This window comes from Tribolium castaneum, chromosome 8 (genome assembly GCF_031307605.1).
Source record: "Tribolium castaneum strain GA2 chromosome 8, icTriCast1.1, whole genome shotgun sequence".
NCBI classification, from domain to species: domain Eukaryota; kingdom Metazoa; phylum Arthropoda; class Insecta; order Coleoptera; family Tenebrionidae; genus Tribolium; species Tribolium castaneum.
In genome coordinates, this window is record NC_087401.1 from 10,269,420 (window position 1) to 10,296,596 (window position 27,177).

General features: G+C 30.6%; 1 protein-coding gene across 8 annotated transcripts in view; it reads left to right on the forward strand.

Annotated features, from left to right (window-relative positions):
* Syt7 (Synaptotagmin 7) overlaps positions 1-27,177 on the forward strand; it is a 278,766-nt gene that overhangs the window by 156,680 nt on the left and 94,909 nt on the right. The window contains exon 1 of one of the 8 annotated variants that reach the window (XM_064358273.1): positions 23,545-23,672. The exons of the other annotated variants lie outside the window; for them this stretch is intronic. Within the exon in view, the coding sequence (XP_064214343.1) occupies positions 23,623-23,672 (50 nt within the window). The 5' untranslated portion in view covers positions 23,545-23,622. Of the gene's footprint in view, positions 1-23,544; positions 23,673-27,177 lie in introns of those variants that run through there. 8 annotated transcript variants of the gene reach the window in all.

The window sequence follows — 27,177 nt, forward strand, 5'->3', positions numbered from 1 at the left end:
AATGAGAAACTTTTCCAGAATTTTCCCGGAGCTGTATTTACATACACGCTCGCGAGGCTTATTGTTAAATGTTTGCACGAGATGGAATTAGGTTTAGTTGAATTTGCGATGGAATTTTCGGTTAAAGCGAGCTAGATGCCATCTTAATGGGCCCTCAGGGACGCAGACTTTATTTTTGCAAGATAAATAAATAACAATAATGAATAAATAATCGCATTTTTGGGTGGAAAAGTGACAATAATTCATTTTCTACTTCGGTTTCGTATTGAGGTCAATACGCGATTTGCGTATCGTAATATCCAACGGAGTGCTATAATAATTACACTAAAAACCAGGGTAATTTAGATGGATAATGTTGGCAACCTAGTTTTTTGACAATTATCTGAGAGAACTGTCAGTGTCAATTGGCACCTGTTTCAAGTGCATAATTTAATCAAATTAATCAAATACGAACCTTTAAAGACCTTTGTATTACTCCTGATATGTGGCCCTTTCGAACACTTTTTGAGTAATGTGCAAATATAACTTTAAAAACCTGTGCAAGTAAGTAATTTGAAATCTCATTATCCTTCGGCCAATTTTCAAATTCCACGTATTTGCCCCAAAAGCCCGTATTTGCTAAGGAATTTATTACAAAACGTCTTGGATACTTTCAGAATTCCTAGTAGCACAGTTTTACTCAGTTATTTTTCGGTTATATAACGTTATATAACCGCAATACACAAATCTAACCATTGGTTATGTTAGACTCAGTTTATATAACAGTTATCTAACCATGGTTATGTTTAGCGTTTATAACCATGATTATATAACGATTAGATAACGGTTATGTTTCTTAAGCAATATGGCCCAAGCTAGATTTAGGTTATATATCAGTGTTCTAACCATGGTTACGTCTAGCGTATACAGCAAAGGTTATGTGACGGTTATATAACTGCTATGTATGTAATTCAATATAGCGTATGCTAGATTCAGTTTATATATCGGTGACCTAAGCATGGCTATGTTAGAATCAGTTTATATAACAGTTATCTAACCATGGTTATGCTTATCGTCTATAACCATGATTATATTACGATTAGATAACCGTTATGTTTCTTAAGCAATATGGCCCAAGCTAGATTTAGGTTATATATCAGTGTTCTAACCATGGTTATGTCTAGCGTATACAGCAAAGGTTATGTGACGGTTATATAACTGCTATGTATGTAATTCAATATAGCGTATGCTAGATTTAGTTTATATATCGGTGACCTAAGCATGGCTATGTTAGACTCAGTTTATATAACAGTTATCTAACCATGGTTATGTTTATCGTCTTTAACCATGATTATATTACGATTAGATAACCGTTATGTTTCTTAAGCAATATGGCCCAAGCTAGATTTAGGTTATATATCAGTGTTCTAACCATGGTTATGTCTAGCGTCTACAGCAAAGGTTATGTGACGGTTATATAACTGCTATGTATGTAATTCAATATAGCGTATGCTAGATTCAGTTTATATATCGGTGACCTAAGCATGGCTATGTTAGACTCAGTTTATATAACAGATATTTAACCATGGTTATGTTTATCGTCTATAACCATGATTATATTACGATTAGATAACCGTTATGTTTCTAAAGCAATATGGCCCAAGCTAGATTTAGGTTATATAACAGTGTTCTAACCAGGGTTATGTCTAGCGTATACAGCAAAGGTTATGTGACGGTTATATAACTGCTATGTATGTAATTCAATATAGCGTATGCTAGATTCAGTTTATATATCGGTGACCTAAGCATGGCTATGTTAGACTCAGTTTATATAACAGTTATCTAACCATGGTTATGTTTATCGTTTTTAACCATGATTATATTACGATTAGATAACCGTTATGTTTCTTAAGCAATATGGCCCAAGCTAGATTTAGGTTATATATCAGTGTTCTAACCATGGTTATGTCTAGCGTCTACAGCAAAGGTTATGTGACGGTTATATAACTGCTATGTATGTAATTCAATATAGCGTATGCTAGATTCAGTTTATATATCGGTGACCTAAGCATGGCTATGTTAGTCTCAGTTTATATAACAGTTATCTAACCATGGTTATGTTTTTCGTCTATAACCATGATTATATTACGATTAGATAACCGTTATGTTTCTTAAGCAATATGGCCCAAGCTAGATTTAGGTTATATATCAGTGTTCTAACCATGGTTATGTCTAGCGTATACAGCAAAGGTTATGTGACGGTTATATAACTGCTATGTATGTAATTTAATATAGCGTATGCTAGATTCAGTTTATATATCGGTGACCTAAGCATGGCTATGTTAGACTCAGTTTATATAACAGTTATCTAACCATGGTTATGTTTATCGTCTTTAACCATAATTATATTACGATTAGATAACCGTTATGTTTCTTAAGAAATATGGCCCAAGCTAGATTTGGCTTATATATCAGTGTTCTAACCATGGTTATGTCTAGCGTCTACAGCAAAGGTTATGTGACGGTTATATAACTGCTATGTATGTAATTCAATATAGCGTATGCTAGATTCAGTTTATATATCGGTGACTTAAGCATGGCTATGTTAGACTCAGTTTATATAACAGTTATCTAACCATGGTTATGTTTATCGTTTATAACCATGATTATATTACGATTAGATAACCGTTATGTTTCTTAAGCAATATGGCCCAAGCTGGATTTAGGTTATATATCAGTGTTCTAACCATGGTTATGTCTAGCGTATACAGCAAAGGTTATGTGACGGTTATATAACTGCTATATATGTAATTCAATATAGCGTGTGCTAGATTCAGTTTATATATCGGTGACCTAAGCATGGCTATGTTAGACTCAGTTTATATAACAGTTATCTAACCATGGTTATGTTTATCGTCTTTAACCATGATTATATTACGATTAGATAACCGTTATGTTTCTTAAGCAATATGGCCCAAGCTAGATTTAGGTTATATATCAGTGTTCTAACCATGGTTATGTCTAGCGTCTACAGCAAAGGTTATGTGACGGTTATATAACTGCTATGTATGTAATTCAATATAGCGTATGCTAGATTCAGTTTATATATCGGTGATCTAAACATGGTTATGTTGCAGTTATATTTAATATTCGCAGGCATTTTATAATAATAATTACAAAACAAAATAAGTGATCTAAGAAATTTTTGGTTATGTGGTTGAAAATTATCTAGTTTGTTGGTCGTAAAATGCATTCAACAGTGATTTTTGCTTTTTCTTTACTTCTACGTGTTGCAAACACGTGAATCGTCATCTATATTTTTTGTTTATCATGAAAGTAGAGTACAATTTGAATTTATACTTAATTGAAAGCTGAAAAAGCTTGCCTAAATGTATTTTAGTTTTGACCACAAAAAATGAATTTGTCAAAACCAAAGTAAATTATTCTAAGAATGAATGTTTTCTCACTTTCTACGTGCCGACCCTTTAATCCTTCAATGTTAAGCTGGGTTCGGAGAATTTGTCCAAAGTTGAGAAAACAATGAAGAAAACAGTAAATAATACGTTTTTGGAAATAGTAATACTTTAGTTCCTGATAATTGTAATTTGTAAACAGTTTGACAAACTCTTGTTCTTTGGAGGAAAAAGATAACACTGACTACGCTAGAAGTTTTGCCGTAAGATGGCATTACACCTTTCCTATTACTCCTACAGCATCTTCGGTCTTAACATAAGTAGTTCTATGTTAATTCGGGTCATCGAACAATTTCTTGCAGAAGTCATTTCTAAAAATTCTTTTGGAATTTTTCAACAAGTAATCAACAAATCACTGAACAAAATTTGTTGTGTACTCCAAACAGGCTGGATAGAAGCACCAATTTATTCATCCTAACAATTTAAAATTTTAATTTGTGTTAAAACATACTATGAGTTTTTTTAAATAAACTTTAGGCAAAAGTTATATAAGGGCAATATAATGGTTAGATCACGAAGCATAACCAAAGTATAAGCGAGATGTAAAGGAAATTATATAACCGCAACCTAACCGCGTGTAAATAACTGTTAGATAAAGTGGTTAACTAACGGTTAGCTTATAAAAGCGTCGCTTTTGGGAATTGGCGGTTATATTGAAAGGTTTTATCTCGGTTATAAAAGTGTGCTACTAGGGATACATTTGTACGAATAAACTAATGACGGTCTAAATTACTAATTTCATTTCATTGTCTGCGCGCAAATGTTGTCAACTGCCACAAAATTCCCAAAATTTCAAAAAAAAAATTTTTGGTACAAAAAGTGCGAAGTAGAAAAAATACTGTATGATATCTCGTTTATAAGGCATTTAGTCGCATTCCTCGCTACGCTCGTCGTGCTCTAAATTCGTGCGTGCGACAAAATGCTTATAAAACTCGTATCATAATATACAATTTTGTCCAATTCTAATATTGATTTATCTAATTGGTTTTATTATTAAATCGCTAATGGCTCTTTCGTCTCATTATCCACTGCTTTGAGTTACGTTATAATCAAACGTTTTTACCGAATTTGGGTTAAAATCCTGTGAAATATAATCAAGCAATAGAGAGAATGTTTGTTGCTGGAGAAAATGTTGATACATTTACATTCCGGAAATGACCAGTTCGGCTCCGAGGCATTTCCTTTTGTTTATATTTAAGCGAAAACAAAGCAGAGATATTATATTTAATTGTCTTTGTTGGCAAAAGGGAATTTCGGATACCCATTTGTTGAATTTCTCCTTTCAAAACATTTGTTTCATTCATACAATCAAACCATAGGTTTTGTTTGATAATCGGGTCAAGGCGTAACGAATTAATTGGATGTAGGATATACCCGGAAAGGCCCGGAGCGAATCCGGGACGTGAGTTTCATTCATATTTTAACACAAATCGTAATACATCGACAAAATAAGCTTCAAACACGTAAAATAACATGATTTTTTTTTTAATTTTTCTTTACAACGAATAAAGTAAATTCATAATATTTAAATTATACAGCGTGACCCAGGGGTGTGTAATCAGTCTATAACTTTTTTTTAATTGAAATATTGCTATGCTGTTTTTATTATCCGATAGATCAACTTAAAGTTGATTTTTTATGCATTGAGTGTTGTATACCGGGTGGTGAACCAAAGTTATATTTTTTTAAATTGAACACTTTACATATTTTTGCATAATTGGAATCTACGCAAAAAATAATGTAACTTTATATAAATTATTATGGGTCTATCTTTGTTATAACTTTTCGTTATAAGAGACCAATTTTTGAAAAATCGCAGCAAAGTCGCCTATGAATATTTTCCGGCAAATTTGCAATATAAAAATTTAGAATACCTTGTAGTTTTAGCAAATAGACGACTTTTAGTTAAAGCACGCAGATAGTATACAGAGTGTGTCAAAACGCGAAAAGTTGAATAACTCATTTTTTTAATGGAACACCCTGTATTTTTTATGTATCGATAGCATTTTTGATAAACTTTCTAACGATGTGGGGTTTGTATAGCAAATTTAAAATATTTTTAGAGATTTTTCAAAAAAATTATTTAATTACAAGAAAATTTGTTATGCTAAAAATCAGTTTTATGGTAATTTATTTTTTGATTTTTTGATTTTTTGATTATTACTTGATATATAAATAAACTTAGCTCATCAAGAATTAATAATAAAATAAATAAAAAAAATTGAACAATTTAAAAAATATTTCAAATTTGTTACACAAACCGCATATCATTAGAAAGCTTATGAAAAATGCTATCGATACGTCTAAAAAAATACATGGTGTTTTATTGAAAAAAAATGAGTTATTCAACTTTTTGCGTTTTGGCACACCTTGTACATACATTATCTACATGTTTTAAGTAACAGTTGACTATTGTTAAAACTACAGGGTATTCTGAGTATTTATGTTGACAATTTTTCGGAAAATATAGATAGGCGACTTCGCAGCGATTTTTCAAATAAAAATTTTTTATAACGAAAACTGTGAGTTTTATCGAAACAACACAAGAGACCAGTTTTATGTAAAAAAGGATGAAATTCAAAATTACGTTACTGAAATTGTCAAAAAACGAAAGCCAAAATAGTTGGGGTATTTTTCACCCTCCACCCCCCCCAGTTTAGGACGCCCCTGATTAAAAATTTTTACATGTAATTTTTCAATTCGATTAAGCGTAGAAATAGTATTAATTGTACCAAATTTTGGAATTTTGGTAATATGAGGGAAAATCCACTACAAGAAGAACCCATTTCAGAGGGTGTAGCTCCTTTAGGAAATATTTTTTGATACATGTTTATAGGAAACTTTTGTCTTAAAATTAAATGTTTTATCATTTGTTTAAATTTGTGGTAATAAAAACGGAACAGCCAATATTTTGCCCGGCGCATCCACCATTATTTGTCCAAGAGCTAGAGAAATTAAATTTTATAAATTTAGAATTGTGAGTACATTCTGTACAAATAAATGCTCAAATGATGTTAGTATTTCGATATAATGTCTCCAAATTACTTGCACATATTTGGAAGCGGATGAAACTACATTTAGAAATGGGGGAATAACCGAATTATTGGATCTTAAAATTTGTTGGTTTTTGGATCTACTTCATGTTTTTATTGATTTATTACTTCTTACTAATCCATTATAGTTAATTAGTTACGCTAACCATAAAGGTGGTCATAATTTTCGTGGGTGTTACAGAAGGGAATTATGAATTCTTAATTTCTTCCAACACAATTTTCTTCAATCATTCAACTTATATTTTTTTGTGTATTATTTCAAACTTTGCCAGAACCGAAACAGAACGTGTTTTTTGAAAAAAAAATTTGGAAGACATTTAATTTAGCAAGAAATAAAATTATTTATCTATCACGGGAATCATTGGATCTGATTGGATTTGTAGATTTCTTTGGTATTTAATTAAATATTTCTAACAGTAAAGATTTTGTCTTTTCAAAAACATTGCGATGTCTGTATTGGTATAATGTATTGACTAACATTTTTTCTCATTTTATTATTTTTCCTGAAAATGGAACATTTTCCAGCGATCTACAAGAGACAAAACATGTAAATTGAATATGGGCTCCCACATTTTAGTAATGCAAAAGCAGCGTTATTAGGTTTACGTTTCCCAGAATTGAAAAAAATGTTTTTTGTGATAACAAAAGCGTTTTTTGAATCTGTCAGTCCTGGTTTTTAAAAAATTAGTTTCTGGCCCAATCTGTGCTTTCAAATGAGTTTAAAACAAAAACGATGAAAAAATTGCTCATATAGTAGCTGACTATTAAATACATACGACAGTGCAATTAAGGAAGTCATGAAGTCATAATTCTCACGCGATTTTGAATTTAAGAATTTTTCTGTCTTCCTAATCCATTCTTAAGCCGAATATTTAGTGAGAACACAATTCTGGGCCTCGGTTGACTCTCCAAACATTTTGTTTGTGGCGTAATAAAATAGTCGTATCCCCGGAAGTACCGGAGCGATTCCGGGCCATTCAATTCCCTTCATTCGAGCACAAGACACAAATAAATGAAAAATAAATTCATTTGAATGAAGTTGATTGCTAACGTCTCGAAGCCATTGGCTTAATTAATTGATCCTTAAAATCAATTGAGAATTTTCTCGAATAAGTTTCTCATTATTCATTTTCTTGAAAAATAAAATGCACTAACGAGAAACCTGTTGAGGAAGCAACAAGCCTAATAAATGCATCGTCGCAAATTTATCTTATCCACGCTAGGAGTTGGCAACGTGCCCTATCGTCGCCAATAAATGCCATTAAAACGTGCCTCTTTGACAGGACAATAGCCAGAAACGGCTGCTCTCTTGCCAAATTTGATTAATCAAACGATTTTTCTCCTCCCTCATGCCTCTAATTCGATTTGTGTTCGGACGAGGGAATGATTGATGACGTTTTTAATCCTCTAATAAACGGCCAATGGACAAAAACAGACAAACACGGTTTTATGAATCCTTGAATACGACAAAAAGTCACGTTTCGATTACGAAACTTGGCACAAACTCTAAAATAGGGAATTCTCGCTTCAAATTGAATCAAATTCGGGACTCTGTTCGTTATTCACTTTACAAAGTTGGCAATAACACAATTTGAAATTTGTTGGCAATATGGGGGGGCGCCATTGTCGTTTTATTGATCTGTCATTTAGTTTTCGCTTCGGTGAACAGATGGCGCCCTCGATGCGGTTATAACCTACAGTTGCTACCACTCGAGTGTGGCTACCGGCCATCAGATGGCGCCTAGCGCGTCGCAACCAACTTGATTTCAAATATATATATATATATATATTAGGTTAACTTTAAGCCTATAAATTTACGAGGTTTTAGGTTTAAGTCTTGTGACCGGCTTAAATATACGCATATTATAAATCTGGTTTGGGATCGAAGCATTTTCCAGCCCCTGCAGTAATAAATTAATGAAAATTAATCGTAATTTAACCACTTTAGATTATCTCTCTCCGCATAAATATAGGTATGGAAGCGGCTCGAGCTTCGCTACTATGACGTTTTGTGATTAATTGCCTTAAAATTTTATTAAATTTAAGCTCGTTCAATACGCTTGTAGTATTTCCCAAAGTTTAGAAATGCGAACAGCATGTTGTAAGCGGTTTAGAGGAATTGAGGGATTACAAATATTTAACATACTTGTGATCAAATTGTGTTTATTTTAATTTAAAGAAATGGGGAAAATGTTACACTGGAATTGCTTTGGATTTGTTGACAAGCTTTGATCAACAATAATAATAAGGCTATTGATCTTTAGGAAAAAACAACTACGTATTTGCAATCCTTGCGCAATTATAGGTATGATTTTTTTGAAAAAAGAAAAAAAATTGGACTAAACTGATTTGAACAAATCTGTCAAACTTTGACCGGTATGTTAAAACTATTCATCTTATGCAGAAATCTTTGGGAAATTTTGTCTTAGTGAAAGTTAATTTTGCTGATTTTTCGAGTCAATTCTCTAGGAAAAAACAAAATAGTAAATTTTGAGAAAATTAAAAACTCGTCTTAAATCATATCTTTAAAACTACTTATTTTGAGCACCAAGCAATTATAGATTTTTAATTGTTGGACTATTTTACCTTATGAAAAATAAAATTTAGTCCAATTTTGCCATAATCTTTTGATAAAGAAATTAAAAACTTTATATATTTGGAAAAGATCTGACTTGACCTGACCTGACCTGACGTGACTTATTAATAACTATTTATCTTAAGCAAAAAGCAGTAGCAGATTTGCAATTTTTTGGAAATCTTTTGTTAGTAAAAGTTACGATTATTCGCTTCAGTTCTTTACGAAAACAAAAAAATAAAAATGTATTATTTAATAGAACAAAACTAAAAACTTGTCATGCTTTATTCTAAGTTTCAATCTCAGATTTTTTATTCTTACACAGTTAGTTTTAACAGGAAAAGTAAAATTTAGCATAATATCTGGCTTATTTTTTTTAGAGTAAATTATTTAAAAAACTTATAAATTTGAAGAAAAACTGATCTGACCTAATAATCTGACATGCTCTTGTCAAAATAACTCAAAAACTATTTATCTTATCTAAAAAGTAATTGCAGATTCGCATTTCTTGAGAAAGATTATGTTACTAAAAGTTTGTTTTTGACGATTTTTTGCTTTACTTTTTAGGAAAATAGTTAGTAAAAATGTTATTAAGCTTTTGTCTTGTATATCTTAAAAACTACTTATTCTAGGCTAAAGCAATTACACACTCTAGGACTATCTTACGTTCGGAAGAGTAAAAATTACCCGAATTCCAGGCGTAATAAAAAAAAACAACATAAAACGTACTTTCTATAAAATGGACCACTGTTTATTTGGGTAAACTTGTTAAACGTTCATCGATAATTCAAAAACTATTTATCTTAGGAAAAGTCAGTTACAGATTCGTAATCGTTGGCCAATTTTACGCTTGGAAAAGTTAAAAGTAGACGGTTTCTTGGCTCAATTTTTTGGAAACAAATAAATAAAATTTAAAAAACTGAACAAAACTGAACAAAATTCATGTAAAAAAACTTGTCACACATTAATCGATGTCTGAAAAACTATTCATCTTAGGCAAAAAACGATTGCTAATTCGTATTTTTTTCGAAATCTTGCGTAATTAAAATTTTTCGATTTTATTCTTTAGGAAAAAATAAAATAAAATTTGACAAAATTTAAAACTTGTCTTAAATCAGATCTCAATAACTACTGTTCCTGGACTCGAATCAACTACAGATTTTTAATTTTTGGATAATTTTATTTTGGAAAAAATAAAATTATTGAATTTTTGCAATAATTTTTTGAAAAAGAAATTAAAAAACGGTGGATAAAACTGGAAAAGACCAGACATGACCTAACCGATGACTCAAAAACTATTCATCTTAAGCAAAAAGCAAAAGCAGATTCACAATTCTTCGCAAATTTTATGTTAGTAAAACTTATAGTTTTTGATGCTTTGATAGAATTGGACAAAACTGTTTTAAGTAAACATGACAGATATCTCAGTACGATTCATTTGAAGCAAAAAACAATTGCAAATTTGCAATCTTTGGGCAATTTTGTGTTAGGAAAGGTTACGACGAATTGTCGATTTAATTCTTTAGCAAAAAAAACAATAATAAAGATAATAATGTATAATATAATGGAAAAAAACTGAAAACTTGTCAAGCTTAATTTTATATCTCATCACTTCGTATTCTTGGCAAGAAACAATGACAGGTTCTTAATTGTTAGACAATTTTACATTAGGAAAAGTAAAATTTAACATAATTTCTGTTTTATGTTTTGAAGAAATAATTAATGTAACGCATAAATTGAAAAAAAAACTTACTTGACCTAATAATTTAACATGATCTGACCAAGAACTCAGAAACTATTCATCTCATTCCTTGCATTCCTTGGCAAATTTTATGTTAGTAAATTTGCGTTTTTGACGATTTTTTTTTTGGAAAAAAGTCACATTTTAATAGGCGTCTCAAAAACTATCCTTCGTATGCTAAATAATTACTGATCCTTAGTTTTTGGACAATTTTGTCTTCGCAAGGGTAATATTCATCTGTATTCCTGGCAATTTTTTTTGGAAAAAAACAATAAAAAAATAATACGCGAATGGATACAGAATACAGAATGAGTGCCACATTTAAGTCTTTGAAAACGAATGTATTATACTATTTTTTCTACTTTCCATTTTGTTGTTTTTTTTTTAGTTTAATTTATCAAAATCTGTTCAAACTAGGTTCTCTTAATTTTGTAAATTATTCGGGCTTTATCTATAAACGACTTGACGTCGTTGACAAATTACATACTAAATTACAGTTATGACTGATGCCACCCACCCCAGCACTGCCAATAAAACTTATAAAAATTTACTAAAAGTAGTTGCATAAAAGTTCTCTTTGTGAAACTACTGAAAGAAACCAATGTAGAAAAAAACAATTACAGATTCGAAGTTCTTGGATAATTTTACGTTGGGAAAAGTTAAATTGGGCCGATCCCTTGGCTCATTTCTTTAGAAAAAAATAAAAACGTATGAAATTGTACAAAATTGTATTTTTTTCGAGGCATGTATTTGGCACACATCTCCAGCCTAATCTCTTAAAATTCATACCACGTTTAAAAACACATTCCATCCCATCCACATCTTCCTTATCCTCCTTCCCTTACTGAATAAATAATCGATTAATTTCTCCCCGGCAAAACCACGTTTCTCGACAGCTGTCGAGCTTCAAAAACGAATTAATTTATCACTTTAAAAAACCCAACACCATGAATAGTTAGATACAGCAATGATAAACGTGAGTAACCGCCCCCGATAAGCAATTACAAAAGTCTTTGAAACACTCTGACATGGATAAAAGGGGAAAAAAGTGACCATCTGCGCCCCGTCAAACATTTTCATTCGGACTCTTTGTCCCCAAACCTTGGAATATCTCAATTTGAATCCTCGTTAAAGCCTCTTGTGCTCTTAGGTCGTTACGCAATGCAATCACGACTTCATTATCATAATTACGACGAACTGAAAGTACGAGACGAAAGAGTCAATCAGCGTTTGATCCGTGTTTCGCACTCGAATGATTCGAGAAATAAAGAATATGAAATTTTCGTTTCCGAAATTCGATTTCGATATTTTACATAAAACCTGTTTTGCCCGATAATAGCGCTACTTTCGGGAGCGAATTGTGTTAATTGAAAGGGGAGAAATCCGGGTTTTAACGATCAGACATTACTTTTCATGTTTTTCTCTCTCTGGACTTTATTTCTCTGACAAACAAAATTCGCTCGTAAATCGGTAGTAAGGCAAACAAACGAGTATACAGGGTGATTCTTTTAGGGCCTACATTTAAAACTTTCCAACTGCTAATTTAGCTAGAGCTTTAAAATTTTGTATACGATTCAAGTCGTACCCACACATTTTTATTGCATATTTGAATTCACCTTCCCAAGATGAGTAAAATTTATCCAAATCGTTGGTACTTATCTGTTATAGTTTTTGACATATGTCAATTTTTTTGTTAAAATTTTCATTTGCAAGGGTTTATCTAAAATATCACAGCCTTTGAACTCTTTGCGATAAGTGAATAATTTTTTTTGCGTTCGATAACCGAAGGTTTCAGAAGTTTTTTAAAATTTTCAAAATTGTCAATCGTCAAAATTCATGGCTAGTATGATTTTTTCACTATGGTTTTCAAAAAACCGCTATAACTCAGTTTTTTCAAATGAAACGACCCTATTTTCCTAACGACAATCGAAAGAATATCGATATTTATGGTGACTTTTATAATACGTCCTGTACCTGTATCTTACAGTTTTTGAAAAAAATCACAAAAAACGGATTTTACTTCGTAATTTTCATAGTTAATCAAGTAGACCTTGCAAAATGGTCAACAATTGTCAAACTACAATATTTTATTTAGTTTTTAGCTGGTTTATTATCAAATAAGCAAAAGAACAATAATATTTAATTATGATTTATTGTAATTTAGTGAATTATGTAAAGTAACTCAGTCTGGCATCGAATTTTGAACTTCTTGAATAAAAATAGTGAACAAATCGAACATTTCTTTTAATTAATGGCATAATTTTATCGTATTTTTCCAAAGTTTACTTGATTAAAAATGAAAATAATGAGCCAAAGTCAGTTTTTTGTGATTATTTCAAAAACTGTAAGAGATAGATATAGAAGATGTTAATAAAAGTTTGCATAAAAATTGATGTTTTTTTGATTGCCATTGAAAAAACCAGGTCATTCTATTTAAAAAACTGTTTTATAATAATTTTTTAATCATCATTTTCAAAAAATCATAGTAGCCTTGCAATTTGACAGTTGACAGTTCTAAATATTTCAGAAGACTCTTTGAGTCTTTGGTTATCAAATGCAAACAGAATTATTTGTCTATTGTAAACAATTCACGAGCTGTGATATTTTAAATAAACCCCTGCGAATAAAAATTTGTATAAAAAAAATGTTATACGTCAAAAACTATGACAGATAAGTACTATCAACTAGAATACATTTTACCCAGTTTCAAGAGGCGAACTCATCCCAATACGGATATTTTAAAGGGAAATCTGTTGACTCAGCTATATTTAGCTTCACTAATGCTCTGTTAGATAAATTAGAAGAAGAAAAGGTGGTTCTTGGAATTTTCTTAGATTTCTCCAAAGCCTTCGATTGCCTAGATCATAACATCCTAATAAGTAAATTAAATAAATACGGCATAAAAGGAATTATGTTAAAGTTGATCACATCTTATCTTAATAATAGGTATCAGCAGGTCACAATAACAAAAAACAGTACTATATGTACATCAAATAAACTTCTAATTGAACAAGGTGTACCTCAAGGTAGTATACTAGGGCCTTTATTTTTCGTAATTTATATAAACGACCTATTAAGCATTTTAACAGCTTCAGACAACAATAGTGCAGTTAACTTTGCTGATGACACAAACATATTAATTTGGGGTGAAAGAAAAAATGACAGATACAATGAAAGAAGCAAAGATATGCATGAATAAGGTAATAAACTGGACTGAAGAAAATAAATTACTGTTAAATTGTGAATAAACCTACGGCATTCATTTTGCAATATGTAATCACAAGACTACAGAGAAACCGAATAAAATTGTAATATCATCTAAAGAAATTGAATTAATAGAGAAAAGTAATTTTCTGGGAATATGCATTGACCATAAGTTAAGCTGGACTAATCATATAGATAATTTATTAAAAAAATTAAACTCAGTACATTTTACAGTACGTGTTTTAAAAAAATTCATTAACATTGAACAACTAAGAATAATATACTTCGCAAATTTTCAATCATGACTAAGCTATGGTATAATATTTTGGGGGCAAAGTGGAAAGATATCAAAAGTATTTGTTACTCAAAAACAAGTCATGAGAACTATGTTTAACTTAAAATATAATGAAACTTGTAGGAACATCTTTAAAAGCAATAACTTTTTGACAGTAACTGGTTTATACGTATATAGATTACTTTTATTTTTCTTTAAACAGAGTCTACTATTTAATGTCACTAACGACCATAAGTACAACACTCGCAAAGTAGACTTAGAGTATCCAAGACACAAACTTACGCTGACGGAGAAAAATTATATATTTTAAATGAATTCTATAATAGACAGGTTTTTTGACTTATGTCTTAAAACTATTTTTATGTTTTTGTTATTTTTGTGTATAATACTGACGTTTTTCATATCAATTTTGTTACTACATTTGTATAAATTGATAGAAATAAATTATTATTATCAATATTATTAAATATATATTATATATTATATATTATATATTATATATTATATATTATATATTATATATTATATATTATATATTATATATTATATATTATATATTATATATTATATATTATATATTATATATTATATAGTATATATTATATATTAAAAAATGGTCGTCTTCGGTGTATGGCTATAATTTAATTACAAGACAAATTTTTGCCCAATAAGTGGGTTTAAAGGTCGTTTTTTATCACTTAAGACTGTTTACCATCGAAATTGGTCCTTTGGACTGTTTCCTTTTGGTTTTTCTTGGTATGGGAGAAATGGACAAAAAACGCCTGACTCATTAAACCTTTATTCCGAAACACGACGCGTTTCGACCACAATGTGGTCAATATATACAGTATATATTCTCACCTGAGGATGACCACTTTGTGGTCGAAACACGTTGTATTTCTAAATAAAAGTTTAGGTGTCTCAGGTTCAAGCTGTGTTTTTGCTCATTTCTCCTATACCTAGGAAATCCAACAAAAAGCAGTCCTATTGACCTAATTCGATGGTAAAGACTCAGAGCGAAGTACGACGACCTTCAAACTCAACTATTGGTCAGAAATTTTTCTTGTACTTGAGTTATTGCTATAATCCGAAGATGTCCATTTTTGGACTTCATTTGTTTTTTTCAAGTCTGCTTTCTCTTCTGTTTTGTCCTGAACCTTCTCTAATCAATGAGTGATAACATCGCGTTTCTCAAAAATTGTGCTTCTTTAAAGTTTGTTTGTTTAATTTGTGGTAATTTTTTTGTCGTACTCTAGGCATATTTTCGTTTTCGTAACACTTAAAACTAAACGAATTAAAAAAAAATTGTCAGAAAAGCAAAAAATTGGAATTCGAATTGCTTTCCCACTTGATTAAAAACGTCTAACATTTGTGCCACGTTTCATCAAAAAATTCCTATTCCATCGTGGTGCAATTTTTATGACACTGAGTATACTTTTGGCGTGATTTAATAATCAGCTGCGGAAGTGCAAACAAGCGGCTCTCCAGCTCTGAATAGACTTTCTAATTGTTCATTTATTCAACTAGGTGCCTAAATCCAGCTTAACACACTAACCTTTGTGGGCCCTATTGTGCAACAGCCCCTAAATCTCCAGTGATTGTGTCGCCTTATTGCATTCATCAACTTCGTATCACTTATTTGAAAAAAGTTTGTGTTTGTTTTTGCTTCAAATAAGTCCGGTTCCTGGTTAGATACGCTCTGAATGGGGCTTTGTGTCCACCGCACTCTAGATAAGGCATTAAACGCGCTTATTTTTCCACAGGTCGTTAAATTCGTATAAATCGAAATTTTCTTATTCGATTTTCCACTGACAAGGGTGTAGTCCTTTGGGATGAGCTAACGAAGGTTCGGGTTTTCTTCCTGTTTTTTCGTAATTTAACACTCATTTGCCTGGGACAAAACGTCCATCTCCTCTATAAATATAAATAGGGCATTCCATTCACCCAATCTGAGAGTTTCTCCTATTCAGAGATGCATGAATGAACGACTGAATAGCTTGACCTTTGCATATACACTTCTTAAGATTTTTCCATTTAGCGGAGAAAAATCGACGAAAATGGTTTTAAAATTTCACGACGGTTTATCGATCTTTTAGTGATGCGATACTAGACTAAAATTAGGATCAATTTGTAATATTAATTGCTGAGTACACGCCTGGGGAATGAATAGACAATTTTCGATATAACTAGCTCGTCAGTCTAGCTCGAAATTGCTTTTCTTGGAAGAATCATTTTTCAGAGTGAAGCCGGAAATGTGGATAATTAGAGTAATTAAACGATTGGTGTTTTCTTTTTCGATTTTTGTGAGAAAGATGTGAGCTTTGAGCTTGATTTAGGAGATAATTTTGAGACGTCCGGCCAGCCCGGAAGTGAGGCAATCCGAATCAGAGCCCACGTGATTTCGTTGATTGGCCCGACCAGTCGAAAACTATTTTTTACTTTTTTTAATTCAAGCGTTTATAGTTTCGAACGCTTGAGCTTTAGTTTAGGAATTTATTTCACTTTGTGTCTCCTTCAAATTGCAATACTTAGGTCTTGCAAATGGTTTTATTTAACTTGCTTTGTTGTGTGTCTGTCTGTTTCATATTTTCCGAGTCAAATTTTAGAGGGTTCGTGGTTTTCGAATGAATTGAAATTTTGCATACTTACGTAATTTGCGTGACAATGCAATTCTATTTAGTTAATTACTTCCTAAAAGGTGTTAAACTTTTAGGTTAGGTTATGGTTTATTACAAAGAAATGTAGCATTTTTTTTAATTTATTTATCTTAGGTGACAGACACAGACATGCTAACAAGCACACAAATCAGCACAATAATGGTGTTACAAAAAATAAAAAATATAAAAAATGTTTTTTAAAGCTTTTACGTAAAAATACACTAAAAAAGAAAAAAATGTTTTTTTTATTAAAAGAGAATAATTTTTTGCTTATATTTTAGGATTCTAAAGTTTATAAAAGCTTTAGGAATGGTCATGAAACGTAACAGTTCCAAAGCTTTTATAAATGTTAGAATTATAAGTTGTAAGCAATTCGGAAATAAAATTACCGTTGGGGGCGCCACTGAGCTAGGTCGAAAACAGTAACCATAAATGGCGGGAAAATGTTTATTCGGATATTTCGAGCGTTGTACGAATTTTGAGGCTTCACAATTATTGCATTGCCTATGCGGAATAACTATTGTATATTTGATGCAAGAAACTTATGTTGACAAATGAGAGATGACGAGGAAAACACGAATAACGAATGACTGTTTGGTTCACTTTCTTTATTGGAAAATTATTACAAAGACATTGAAAAGCCTACCTTTTGGCATAATTTACGTTTAAATGTATCAGCAGTTGTTAATCTTTATTGTAATTTTGTAGATTTACCGCAGCATTTCATGATTTTTTCAGTGGAAAATTTTAACCTAAAATTCACACACTTCACTAATTTATTGGTTTCTTGAGCCAAACTTTGTGTTCGCTGTGATCCATTACTTATAATCTTTAATTAGACAACTGTTTGCTAACACTTCGTAATCAAAATTTAAATATTTTTCACTTTTTATCCACATTCAAGTTCCAACAATAAACACTTTATACCACGAAAAACTACAGAACCAAAGTCAACTCTAATATTTACCACCACGTACTTTTAAAGGGATTCTTTCTATTGTAAGTAATTAACACTATACACGCAAAATTGTTGAACAATTCATTAAATGTCAGTTAAATGTGGAATTACGAAAATTTCTTTACTGTTTTCGACATAGTTCAAAAGTCATCACCAGAGGGCGTCTAGTTAATTTTATTTCCGAATAGCAAAAATATTCTCCTTTGATAAAAAATAATACATAAAATATTACAGTATAAGTGGATTTTGAGGTCTTTAAAACACACGCGATTTTTCGAGCACGACGGCGTAGCCGGAGTGCTCGAAATAGAGCAAGTGTTTTAGAGACCAATTATCCACAAATACTTTACGTTATTTTTTATTGGTACACTTTGAAATTATAAATACTGATATTAATTTACAAAAATTGTAAATAGTGTACTGTGAGATCGCTGTCATGGAATTAATTGTCATTATAATAAAAAATTATTAAAAAGTTGCTAATTATCTTCACAGTTTCTGAGTTATTGATGTTGACATGGACACTTTAAAAAACATTATTTTTTTATTATTACATTTTTTTGTATATTTTTTTAACTAAAAGTGATTTTTGGTAACTTTTATGAACTGTTGTTAGTTTAATTTTTTTTATTGGAGAGCTTTGATGCTTGATATAAGATATAATTTTGGGAACTTCCGTCCAACGACCGGAAGTAAAACAAGCGAAAACGTGATTTCATTGATTGGCCTTACTATCACAGCTAATAAACCAGTCAAAAGCGATTTTGTAGTTTTTTTTAATTCAATCGTTTATTATTTAGACGCGCTTGACATTTACTGTTCATTTACCTCACTATTACCAACTTTGAAAAATATAATATTAGATGATTGTTTTACTACATTTTTAGGTATATCTTAAATACTAGGTTTAAAATATTTGTGTTAAACTGTCTTAGGAGACAAAAAATTGGTTATTTTGTATTTACCTAACTTTATTATAAACTGCATTTTTCAGTTTTATTTGGGAACGTTTGAAGCTTGATTTAAGAGACTTCTGACGATTGGTTTGAAGTAAAGCAATCGGAGGCAATCGAAAGCGGTTTTTGTTTTCTTTTCGATTCAAACGTTTGTTTTGAGCGGCTTGACTTTACTACCTTCCTTATCGAATACACATCTCACTAGATTTTTGTTTTACTAGTTTTTTTTAAGTTCTCACAATTTTCCTGGTGATTTTTTTACATATTTTAATTACAAGACTGCTAAAATATTTTTTGTTTACAGTTTATATTAATGTAATTGTAATAATAATCTTACTATTAAAAGCACTCACTCGTTATCGTTCGTTTGTGCTTTAAATAGTATTTTTATTAACACATTAGTTTATTAAATAACAAAAACTAATAATCACACAGAAAACACAGTTTGCTGTTAAATTGCTCATATTTATCAATTTATTAATTTATTACATTTTACTGTTTTCCTGTTTTGTGCAAAAGCTACGTAAAAATAAATAGGTATTAATTAAATAAAAAAATAAAATTCGAACAAACAAAACATTATTAATTTGCTATCACAGCTAACAAACCATTCAAAAGCGATTTTGTTATTTTATTCCATTTCAACGTTTATTGTTTTGAACTCTTGAATGGCTCGACATTCACCGGCCATTGACCTCGCTACCAACCTTTGAAAATATCAGGTGTTTATTCTAGGACTTTTATTACTACTTTTGGACGGTTTTCACAATGAAAACGTTTGTGTTTGACATTTTTTAATCACCATTTATCATGAATTATGAAATAAATATATAATATTTATTACAAATTGCAATAAACTGTTTATTGCATTTTTACATAAATTTTTTACTAGTGGTCGTTAAGTCATTGTTAATTTGTGGTATTTTAAAAGGCACTAATTCCAATAATTATTTTTGAAGTAAAAGATAAAACTTGTTGAAACTTTTGAAACTACGAAACCCAAGAACAAGGCAATGTTTAAAACAACTTCTGATTAATTTACTTTTTTTTTTGAAATATAAAGGGCGGGGAAAAAATTGTGTGTAAAAATAACTAAAAAATTATTCTGACATGTTTTAATTATTTAAGACGTTAACAATATAAAATTATACAGAGGAAACTACAAATTATTGGTGTTGTTTAACGATGTAAGAAATAAGAGCAACATTTGTATACAGGGTGAGTCAATAGTGGGTTATTTCTGACATGTTCTAAGATGCAACAAAAAATCTCTAATTGCACTTACCATTTGATACTTCGTTTGATTTTTAAAAACATTGATTCAATTAACACTTGTTTTTTTATTATATTATATTATCCATATTATAATTTTAGCAAAACTGTCAAGACACACTTGACACTACCCAGAACAATGTTAATTGATTAAATTTAGTTTTTTTGACGATTACTGATCTGGTCAGCTGGAACCAGTATTTTGGTTGCATATTTATAGAAATTCAAAAACAACCCACTATGATGAAGTTTACAATTTTTCAAAATGTTATTATTTATTTTCAACATAATAGCACTCAAATCAAAAAATTGAATGCAAAAAAAATAATTCGATAGCTTTAAAAATAACAAAAATATAAGCTTTTTTGTCTGCCGGTTTGACAGCCTGATGACGTCACGCGGCATAAACTGTTCACAGAGTAGCTGCAATTTAGACACTATTGTTCCTTTCGGGATTGTATTGAGATCTCTATATAATTTTATTGACTTAAAAGAAATAAATATTGAAAGAAAAGGTTATTTGTGATGATTGAAGTAATTTGTTTAAGTAGATACAGTAATAAATCACTAATAACTAATAATAATCCATTTTAATAATTACACAAAAATCAGCATTTGCGATTTTTTCTTGCTTTATTCCTTTCTGTATGCCTTCGAATTTTTCATATTTTTTCTACAATTTCTTATAAATAATAAATATTAATTAATGAGAAACATTCATTTAACTTGCTTTGTTTTGTGTCTGTCTGTTTCACATTTTCCGAGTCAAACTTTAGAGGGTTCGTGGTCTCCGAATGAATTGAAATTTTGCATACTTACGTAATCTGCGTGACAATGCAATTCTATTTAATTAATTACTTCCTAAAAAGTGTTAAACTTTTAGGTTAGGTTATGGTTTATTACAAAGAAATGTAGCATTTTTTTAAATTTATTTATCTTAGGTGACAGACACAGACATGATAACAAGCACACAAATCAGCACAATAATGGTGTTACAAAAATAAAAAATATAAAAAGTGTTTTTAAAGCTTTTACGTAAAAATACCCTAAAAAAGAAAAAATATTTTTTTATCAAAGGAGAATAGTTTTTTGGTTATATTTTAGGATTCTAAAGTTTATAAATGCTTTAGGAATGGTCATGAAACGTAACAGTTCCAAAGCTTTTATAAATGTTAAAATTATAAGTTGTAAGCAATAGCAAAAATATTCTCCTTTGATAAATAATAATATATAAAATATTACAGTATAAGTGGATTTTGAGGTCTTTAAAACACACGCGATTTTTCGAGCACGACGGCGTGGCCGGAGTGCTCGAAATAGAGCAAGTGTTTTAAAGACCAGTTATCCACAAATACTTTACGTTATTTTTTATTGGTACACTTTGAAATTATAAATACTGATATTAATATTACAAAAATTGTAAATAGTGTAATGTGAGATCGCTGTCATGGAATTAATTGTCAGGTTATTTGTACTGATTGAAATAATTTGTTTAAGTAGATACAGTAATAAATCACTAATAACTAATAATAATCCATTTTAATAATTACACAAAAATCAGCATTTGCGATTTTTTCTTGCTTTATTTCTTTCTGTATGCCTTCGAATTTTTCATATTTTTTCTACAATTTCTTATAAATAATAAATATTAATTAATGAGAAACATTCATATTAATAAAATATTATCTTATTTAAAAAATTTAAAATATTAACTAATGGAAATTTTTATGATTTCTAGAACAATCGATGCTTGCAAAATGTTTTGTACAAAAAATATGTCAAAAATAGGTGTTCTTCAAACGACTTCTTACTAAAGATATCGACTCTTGCATAAACAGAAATACAATTTCTTTATTTGTCAATGCTTTTGAAGATACGTTCGATGAATAAGTAGATGTGGTTTATAATTACAAACCTAGAGTTTTCAAAGACATGAAATTACGATTTTCTTGTTTTTTAAAGTTGTATGTTCTCATTTTTTATATCAAACGGTTTTATAACGTGAGATTTCTAAATTTTATTTATTTTATTTAGGGCTAATAGTTCAGTAAATATTCATGAAGATATAAGAGTGCAATAGCTAAATGGAAAAAATTGAGGAACAACGAAGTAATTTTGGAAACATGTTAATTTTAACCAGATACAGCCTCTCAAAGAATCGAATTTTCCACACGCGGCAGTAGGCAGCTGAGTCAGTTGTGCCACGTGACGTCACACCCAGCGCGCGATCTGTCAAATTTCGAACTTTGAGGTCTCATAACTTTTTTATTTTTGCGAATATAAAAAAATGAAAAGTACCATTAATTTTACAATTATGAAGACTAGTAATGGTATTAGTTTCAAAAAAATGGAAACTTTCTCATTGACAACCCAGTATGTTTGCAATAACGGACGGGACAGCAAAATTGACAAAGATATAAAAGTAATATTACTAATCAATTTACTTATCGATAAACTACAGAAAACTTGATAACAATTTTAAAAACTATTCAACAGTTGTAGTATGTCTGTTGTTAGCATACTTTATTCTATCGCTTACAAGGCACTGTATCTAAATTTGAGAATCTAATAAATTACTTCAATTTAAATGATTATCCTCTCCTATTTTAAATTTACAACAAAAAAAGTCTTTGTCGCAAAATACGGCAAAAATAAACCGGATCGTTTATTTTGAAAAAAACTTTACACTAATAAAATTATTTTGAAAATTTTGGTCAGTTCGATAAAAACCCCATTTAGTTCTCCTCTACTACTCTCAGTAAGTCGTTCCGGAACCGGGGGTTAGTAAATCGCGACATGTTTTGATCCGCGCTGAGCAAGAATTTTTTATCGGAAAAGTTCGACAATAGGCGTCTCGTAAATGCACCTGACAACTTGTTATTGCCTCGCCTTTTAGCAGGCGAACGTAGTAAATAAGTCAAGTTGTTTACAAGGCAAATTTTTATTAATTTTCAAATTCTGGGTCAATCCGGGTGAAAATTTCTGCTTGGTCCATTTATGGGCCACCCCGGCCGACCTGTTGCTTCCTCCTCTCCTAATTACCCCCTCCCTTAAAAAACCGGGTGCACTAACCTATTTTAAGTTTATCGATCTCTCGCCCCACTAATTGCATCTCAACCCCAATCAATAAATACCACCAAGTCTTTTCAACTATCATACATATCATCATCATTTCCCCCTCCTTGCCCCCACCCAGCCCCCGATTCGGCAAAAAATTCATCTTCCCCTCTTTAGAGGGTCGTAAACGAGGTCTTAATTGCGTCTTGGCCCATTTTCACTAGGACGTGTGTTCCATCCTATAGTAAAAATTCCTCGTGTGAGACGGCGGCGTCGCGGCGTCCTCTCCATCCCGTGAAGACGTGCGTCGCAACGCTCGCCACCGCATCAGTTGTTCATCCGGGATTTTCGGGGAATGTGCAGCTTTGCGCGCCAGTGCGGTTGGTACGCCTGCGATACAAAATGTATTATTTCATGACCGGTGTCGTGCAAAACTGCGAACAGATACTAAGGTAATTACCAAGCCCTACAAAAAATCGATTTTTGCCTTTTAGAAATGTTTCGATACCACTGACTTACATTTAAACGTGACCTGACCCAGCGTAACTTAAATATTTACGAGTGGTTATTTGTAGCAGACTTGACCTCTTCTCATTTCAATGCATTGTGTAACAGCCTTTAGATATGTCTTGACCTTACATAATATAATATTTAATCTGATTTTTAATTTGATTCTTCGCAACTCTTTAAAGCCAAAGTTCACGGAAGCTATACAAGGAGAACCTACTAAAAGTATATTTCAACGTACAGGGTGAGTCAATAGTGGGTTATTTCTGACATGTTCTAAGATGCAACCAAATATACTAATTGCACTTACCACTTGGATACTTCGTTTAATTTTTAAAAACACTAATTGAATCAACATCGGTTTTTATTTTTTTAATAAAAATAGTCCATAATGAAATTTTAGCAAAACTTTCGAGACACACTTGACAATACCCAGAACCATGTAATTGTGGATTAATTTTTAAATTTTTTATCGATTACCAATCTAGTCAGCTGTAATCGTTATTATTGGTTGCATATTAAAAAAAATTCAGAAATGGCCCACTATTGACTCACCCTGTATATCTTAAAAACTAGTGATTAGATAGAATTTAACGTTTTTTCTACAATTACTTCTAATTAAAATTCAATGATTACTGAATTAATTATTTATTACTAAGTAGCTGCAAAAAATTGTAATTGTTGCTGTGTATAAATGTGTAAAAATGTTGCTTTCTTCAAAAGATAATTCATTAAATAAACGTACTTTTAATAGTGGCAAAAATTTTAATAAAAATCGAGAGAATGAGATATCACGAAAGATACTTTTGGTAGACTCATTCTTTATGCTATATACAGAGTGATTCGTTTCGGGATTACAAAAAATTAATTTTCAGTGTGGATATACTAGCTTTGAATTTTTTTACTATGGTTGAACTTTCGGAACTGGAGAAATTAGCCCTAAATTTGAAATTTTTAATTGTAACTCTAGTTGTTTGTACTTATCATGTTATTTTTCAAATAAGTCAATTTTTTTGTTGAAATTTTTTTGCATTGTGATAGAAAATAATAGTAGAAAACTGTTTCGGTTAACTAGTGAACAAAATTCGATAAAAAAATGACATATAACTGTCAACAATTTAAAAACAATTTAGTTGAATTTCTAATCTTACACCCGAAATCACCCTGCAGAACTGACCTGATCTAACTTATTTTTTTTTAATTATGACAACATTTTGAAACATTATTTTAAGTTTTTACTAAACTTTTTTGCTTTTACTTTAAACTGTACCTGACTGAAACATGACTCGAATTTTTCTATTATTTTCACAGCACATTAAAACAAAAATTAAATGAGATGTAGAAATTTTTGCATGCAGGGGTTTATTGAAAAAATCATAGCTCCGATAATTTCCGAACGGTTAGTCGTAGCGATTTGATTCTTGCAGATTTTGATTCCGCTGGTCATTTTACGTTAGAAATATTTAATACTGAGGAAATAACTCAGAAAAAATCAAAAATAATGAAGAAAGTTTGGTTTAAACAAGTTGTGACGAGACTAAATTTTTGACGATATTTTTCGAACGGTTAGCACTAGTGATTTGATTTTTGCAAATCTGAATTCCGCTGAATATTTTACGTTAGACACACCCAATTTTAAAAAAATAACTTCGAAAAAATCAAAAATAATGAAGAAAGTTTGGTTTAGACAAATTGTGACGAGACTAAATTTTTGACGATATTTTCCGAACGGTTAGTCGTAGCGATTTGATTTTTGCAAATATGGATTTCGCTGATTATTTTACGTTAGAAACACCCAGTTTTAAAGAAATAACTCCGATAAAATTAAAAACAATGAAGATAGTTTAGTTTAGACAAATTGTGACGAATCTAAATTTTTGACGATATTTTCCGAACGGTTAGTAGTTGCGACTTGACTCTTACAAATTTGGATTCCGCCGGTCATTTTACCTTAGAAACACTCAATCCTAAGGAAATAACTCCGCAAGGTTAAAAAATAATGAAGAAAGTTTGGTTTAGACAAATTGTGACGAAACTAAACTTTTGACGATATTTTTCGAACGGTTAGTCGTAGCGACTTGATTTTTGCAAATTTTGATTCCGCCGGTAATTTTACCTTAGAAACACTTAATCTTAAAGAAATAACTTTAAAAAGTTGAAAAATAATGAAGAAAGTTTGGTTTAGACAAGTTGTGACGAGACTAAATTTTTGACGATATTTTCCGAACGGTTAGTAGTAGTAATTTCATTCTTGCAAATTTTGATTCCGCCGGTCATTTTACGTTAGAAATATTTAATCCTGAGAAAATAACTCCGAAAAATAAAAAGTAATGAAGAAAGTTTGGTGTAGACAAATTGTGACCAGACTCAATTTTTGCCGATATTTTCCGAACAGATAGTAGTAGCGATTTGATTCTTGCAAATTTTGTTTTCGCCGGTTATTCTACGTCAGAGACAGTCAATTCTAAAGAAGTAACTCCGAAAAGTTGAAAAATAATGAAGAAAGTTTGGTTTAGACAAATTGTGACAAAACTAAATTTTTGACGATATTTTTCGAACGGTTAGTCGTAGCGACTTAATTTTTGCAAATTTTGATTTCGCCGGTAATTTTACGTTAGAAACACTTAATCTTAAAGAAATAACTTTAAAAAGTTGAAAAATAATGAAGAAAGTTTGGTTTAGACAAATTGTGACTAGACTAAATTTTTGACGATATTTTCTGAACGGTTAATAGCACCGATTTTATTCTGGCAAATCTGGAATCCGCCGGTCATTTTACGTTAGAAACACTTAATCTTAAGGAAATAATTCCAAAAAATTGAATAATAATGGGGAAAGTTTGGTTTAGACATACTGTGACGAGACTAAATTTTTGACGCTATTTTCCGAACTGTTAGTTGTAGCTATTTGATTTTTACAAATTTGGATTCCGCCGGTCATTTTATGTTGGTAACACTCAGTCTCAAAGAAATAACTCCAAAAAGTTGAAAAATAACATTATTTTATGATTTTAATCACTCTGTAGAATTGAACTGACCTGACTGACTTAATATTTCAACATTTTGAAGCATTATTTTAGTTTTTGCATGTGGAAAATGCGGCATTTTTATTAACCTTTTTTGCTTTTATTTTAAACAGAACCACAATGAAACATGACTTACATTTTTTTATGTATTTTTACAGTATGTTGAAACAAATAAATGAAACGTAGATCTGACCTGTTATCTATTTTGCATTTTTTTCTATGTCAATTCCATTGTACTTTGTAACAGATATTAAATGGGACTTAAACCTGTCATGACCTAACTAGAATTACTTAATTTTTATTTACTTTAGGTGATTCACAACATTTTGAAACATTTATTGAGGGATTTTTTAGTAAACGAATAATTAATATTCTTGTTGCATGCAATTACAGTCGAATCTCTCTTAAAGGACACCTCTTATAAG